This window comes from Limulus polyphemus, unplaced genomic scaffold (assembly GCF_000517525.1).
Source record: "Limulus polyphemus unplaced genomic scaffold, Limulus_polyphemus-2.1.2 Scaffold2805, whole genome shotgun sequence".
Lineage (NCBI taxonomy): Eukaryota > Metazoa > Arthropoda > Merostomata > Xiphosura > Limulidae > Limulus > Limulus polyphemus.
In genome coordinates, this window is record NW_013668415.1 from 135,525 (window position 1) to 141,309 (window position 5,785).

At 32.9% G+C, this 5,785-nt stretch overlaps 1 protein-coding gene across 1 annotated transcript in view; it reads left to right on the top strand.

Annotated features, from left to right (window-relative positions):
- LOC106467943 (gamma-aminobutyric acid receptor alpha-like) overlaps positions 1-5,785 on the top strand; it is a 42,891-nt gene that overhangs the window by 26,717 nt on the left and 10,389 nt on the right. The window contains exons 5-6 of the mRNA XM_013928328.1: positions 2,383-2,465; positions 4,589-4,714. Of these exons, the coding sequence (XP_013783782.1) occupies positions 2,383-2,465; positions 4,589-4,714 (209 nt within the window). The remainder of the gene's footprint in view (positions 1-2,382; positions 2,466-4,588; positions 4,715-5,785) is intronic.

Genomic DNA, 5,785 nt, shown 5'->3' on the forward strand with positions numbered 1-5,785 from the left:
TAGGAAGGAATTAGAAGTGAGCCAGTTAGAATGTATCTTGTATATGTTCTATAGGAAGGAATTAGAAGTGAGCCAGTTAGAATGTATCTTGTATATGTTCTATAGGAAGGAATTAGAAGTGAGCCAGTTAGAATGTATCTTGTATCAGTTATATGGCAGGGAATTCCAGATAGAATGTATCTTGTATCAGTTGTAAAGCAATGATTAAAAGAGAGCTACTTAGAATGTATCTTGTATCAGTTATATATCAAGGAATTAGAAAAGAGTCAGTTAGAATGTATCTTGTATCAGTTATATGGCAAGGAATTCCAGATAGAATGTATCTTGTATCAGTTGTAAAGCAATGAGTTAAAAGAGAGCTACTTAGAATGTATCTTGTATCAGTTATATATCAAGGAATTAGAAAAGAGTCAGTTAGAATGTATCTTGTATCAGTTCCATGGCGACGACAAAGGTGCAGGTTGGTTCGTATAAAAGTGTTAGGTATTTTTTTTACGAGAATTAAAGTATTCGTAGTACTTTTGGAACAAAAGTAAGTAGTCCTTTTTTGTTCTAAAAGTTCTAATATTTTCCGGTTGGTAGTTTGCAGGCTATAAAACTTTAAATGAAATAAAAGGAAGAATTAAAATGTTTTAATATATACAAAGGGAATTTGAAAGGATGAGTTTTGATGTTTAATTGTTCCTCGCGTGATAGCCTCAGTTTCTATTATATACGCTATTTTGAACCGTGAAATAATTATTAAAGCCAATGTTAATTAAACTGATTTTTGTCTCGAGAACTTATTGTTGTTCTTAAACAAGACATTTTTGCGCGAAACAAACCAAAAATATTTTCTTCAAAACATTAACGAAGATATATTATATATACAATTTAACAAGTGCATTGTTTGTTTGTTGTTAAGCACAAACCTTCAAAATGGGCTCTCTTTGCTCTACCTACCACGGGTATCGAAACCTGGTTTTTAGCGTTAGAATCCATCAGACTTACTGCTGAGTCATTGGAGAGCTTAACAAGTAGATATTAACCACCAAAACTCTTGGCATGGTCAAGTGGTTAACATGCTCACACTCTTAATTCTAGGATTAATCCTTTCTGTTGCTACAAAAAACGCACTCCGCACTTTCGGGCCGTGGATGCGCTGTTAAGAGTTAAGGTCAAATCCCAAACTCAGTTGGTTGTGGAAACTGTTAACTATTTGCCTTCCCTCTAGTCTATCACTGCTAAATTACGGACGGCTATGTCTAGATAACCGTTATGTAGCTTTACGATATTTTGAAACAAACAAAAATAGTTGAATCTTATGTTGTGAGAAGAAATACTATATTTCCAAAAGAAATGGGTTAGAACACCACCAGCTAGAAACAGGCCCGTTTACAATAACTTTATATGTAAGACCCATGAAACAGTTTTCCAGGAAGTTTTGTTCAGGTCAGCAGATGTCCCAAACGGCCAGTTATAACAGAAGAAAGAGACATTCGAAACTGGATGATTTTTAAATTCAGGTTTGATGGTATGAACGTGCGAAACAAATATGAACGTGCTTTGTAGAATGTTGGATTTGTTAGAAAACAAAAGTTCACAACTGTCTATTAATTCATCGTACTGTTTGTTATGAGACAGGTCAGCCATTCTGGATTTTTGAGTCGATACGTTTTGAACAAGCTAGCATCAAAGCTGTGAATGTGAAACATAAGCTTTCATGATGTAATGAAAACAAGGTGGATTACTGTCACGTTGTAGTTGGTTTGGACATGATCTAGCAATATTAGTTAATAAATGTCTTGTTGTATTATGACATTCTGGATAACGCTGCAATGATGGATTTTATAGGGAAAGTCAGTATCTCTTCATGGATGATAATGCATTCAACCATTCATTAATTTGTCAATAAGAATTCTGAGAGGATTAATGTCCAGAACCTCGATTAAAATTTACTTGAAGTATTATGCAAGTTTTGGAAAGTTGCAGGTCAGACGATGGCAAATGGTTAGAGGGCTGGCTTTTGAATTGACTGTTTCACCCCTCTTTGGTCAAATATTCTAAATTAGGAATAGCTACGCCTACGTCTTGGTGTCTATGTCTAGGTCATAGTAAGAATCCTAATGGACAGACATGGAATTACTTTTCGGTCAATTTGTGTATCAATGGTAGGCGGCAAATGTCCTAAATAGTGTCCATTCTGTCGTTAGCACCTAAAACGTCTTTGTTCTTATCAAAATGCAGTCCCAGTTTAGCTAGAAATTAAATCAGCCAACAAAATATTGTTGAAGTATGAGTTAAAGCAGATAAATATTTTTTTCGAAGGATTAAACATTAAAATTTATTTTATAAAATATCATTATGATTATTTCTCCCACTACATTTCTACTTCAATCACAGATTAACCATCAAAGCCAGATGTCCGATGCATTTAAGGAAATATCCACTAGACACTCAAGCCTGTCCCTTGGAGATTGGAAGTTGTAAGTCAGTGTTTTTTACGTATCCGCAGTAAGACATGCTTGTTACTCTGATATGAGGTTCTGTTTTGTTAACAATTTCTAATATGTTATTCAATAAGAATCGTATAGGTGTTTTTAAACCTTATCTACTGATTTTCTTTCTCCTAAATTCAGTGAAATTTTCTACTAGATTATTATGGACTGTCCTAACAAGAAACATTTGTTGGACAAGCTCCTCTATTGTTAAACAAACACTTATTGCGTGTTATGTATTTCCATGATATCAAAAAACACTTAGGTTGAAGAAGTCTTGATACAAGATAATAGCAACCCTATAATCCGAGCGCTTTCGAAAGGTCCACCTATCGAAAGCGCTCGGGTTATAGGTTTTTTATCATATTGTCTGTTATGTAGAATATTTAAAGGTAATGTGATTTTAAGGATGTGATGTTTAAAGCCAAAATAGACTTTCTTTATGCTGCTCGGGTTTTGTTACTTTTCTCGGTGCAACATGAATTTACGTCGTACTGTTTCAATTATTGTTGTGAAATTCTTAATGCAGCATTTAATTTCTATTTGTTGTTCAAATTCATTGATCTTGAGTGAATCTTGGAGTAACTTGTAAATCCTTTATGTTGTTCGTGTTCCTAGATGTTGAGTGAATCTTGGAGTAACTTGTAAATCCCATATGTTGTTCATGTTCACTGATGATGAGTGAATCTTGGTGTAACTTGTAAGTCCTATATGTTGTTCATGTTCATTGAAGATGAGTGAATCTTGAAGTAACTTGTAAATCCTATATGTTGTTCATGTTCACTGATGATGAGTGAATCTTGGAGTAACCTGTAAATCCTATAGGTTAACCTGTTCATGTTCACTGATGTTAAGTGAATCTTGGAGTAATTTGTAATTCCTTTATGTTGTTCGTGTTCCTAGATGTTGAGTGAATCTTGAAGTAACTTGTAAGTCCCATATGTTGTTGATGTTCACTGATGATGAGTGAATCTTGGTGTAACTTGTAAGTCCTATAGGTTGTTCATGTTCACTGATGATGAGTGAATCTTGGTGTAACTTGTAAGTCCTATATGTTGTTCATGTTCACTGATGATGAGTGAATCTTGGTGTAACTTGTAAGTCCTATAGGTTGTTCATGTTCACTGATGATGAGTGAATCTTGGTGTAACTTGTAAGTCCTATATGTTGTTATGTTCACTGATGATGAGTGAATCTTGGTGTAACTTGTAAGTCCTATAGGTTGTTCATGTTCACTGATGATGAGTGAATCTTGGTGTAACTTGTAAGTCCTATAGGTTGTTCATGTTTATTGAAGTTGAGTGAATCTTGGAGTAACCTGTAAATCCTATAGGTTAACCTGTTCATGTTCATTGATGTTAAGTGAATCTTGGAGTAATTTGTAATTCCTATAGATTGTTCAAGATTTATTCCTGCTGTTCGATTCCTGAAGTAATATGTTAATATTGTCTGTTATTAAAAATTTACTTCTGTTTCGAGATTCTTGGCACGTAAATCTTGTAAGTTTTTGGAGGTCTAATGAAGTTATGGGATGCTTAATGTGACGTTTCTTTCCTAAGTTTTGTTTTCCAAATCTATGACAGTATGAATCTTTCAACTTTTATTAAATTAGCTAATTTCTTAAATTAAAACTAATGCTGCTCATTTTTTATAATTTCTCTCTTCTGTGAGGTTTTTATAGGAAAAGGTAATTGAAATACGTACTTGGTGATAAGAATCGTTTTATTTAGAAAACAGTCTGCTCATGCTAAACAGTAGTGTTTACATGAAAGCTGAGATGCAGGAAAATGGAGTTAGACAACACTATACAATACGTGTTTATATAGAAATGATTCTTATTGTTCAGTTTAAACCTGGTAGCAACAATACTGCTAGACAATACGTGTTTACACAAATCAACGTTTCTGTCTAAGTCTTTAAATTGCCTGAAGAAGGGATTCTGGTCGAAACGTTGCAAATAATTATAATGTTTTTGTTATATACGTGTGTTTTACCAATTCTACGTCTTGCGGTCTTTTCTACTGCATGTTTTTACACAAATCAAGATTTGTGTTATTCTGTTGGAAACTGATGATAACATTGACATACGAATTTTGTTTTGCCCTGAATAGTTGCGTACACTGCTCGAGACGTGATCTACAAATGGAAGGGAGTTGATCCTGTGATCATATCTAAGGGAGTGACGCTGTCTCAGTATGACTTTGCAAAAATCATCACAACTGATATAACCACAAAACGTGAGTAATTAAAATGGAGATAATATTGTAAACTTTTACGATATAAAGTTTGATCGGACTTTCCAGCATAATGGAAACGTCATGGTAAGATTTCTTAAGTTTGAGTATGTAAACAGCTGACATTAACCATTAGTTAAACAATTGCAGTTTTTGATGTATATTGTTAAACTACTAACGTAAACAGCTGATAATGGTTAATGCCAGCTGTTTACGTTAGTAGTTTAACAATATACATCAAAAACTGCAATTGTTTAACTAATGGTTAATGCTTAAACAATTGCAGTTTTTAGTGTATATTGTTAAACTACTAACGTTGTTTTAATTATGTCTACGCAGTCCTTCCAGGTAAATTATGTTATAAAAGTTAATTATTATAATTGTTAAACTATTTACATACGCCAATTATGGTTATTCTATTTTTCCAGTGAAATATGAAACTTACATAGGCTAAATATATCGGTTTAGTATTTAAGAATAAACAAAAACGTTTCATGAAAGTTAGTTGTGGTAATTCTTCCTTTCAAGATAAATCGTGAAAGTAACTAATGCCAACTGCTTGCACAGGTCAGAACTAAAAAATAAAGTAACCAGAAATTAGTTAAATATACTGTTTAAACTATCTTACTAATACCGATTAGAATGTATTCGTTCAACAGATGGGTACCTTGTATTTTAACGATATTTTAGGCCACCAATAATATGACACGAGGTTCAGCTAGTCCATGAGACTTGGGTTAATCATAAATCCGAAAACCAAACTCACAATATAAAATAAAATAAAATAATAATAAATACAATAAAATACAGCATATCGATTAATTACAACAATTCTATATTTCCAGTTGAACTGTTGATTACTCACATAGATTAATTACAACAATTCTATATTTCCAGTTGAACTGTTGACTACTCACATAGATTAATTATAACTATTCTATATTTCCAGTTGACCTGTTGACTACTCACATAGATTAATTACAACTATTCTATATTTGCAGTTAAACTGTTGACTACTCACATAGATTAATTATAACTCAACTGGAAATATAGAATTACCTGTTGACTACTCAC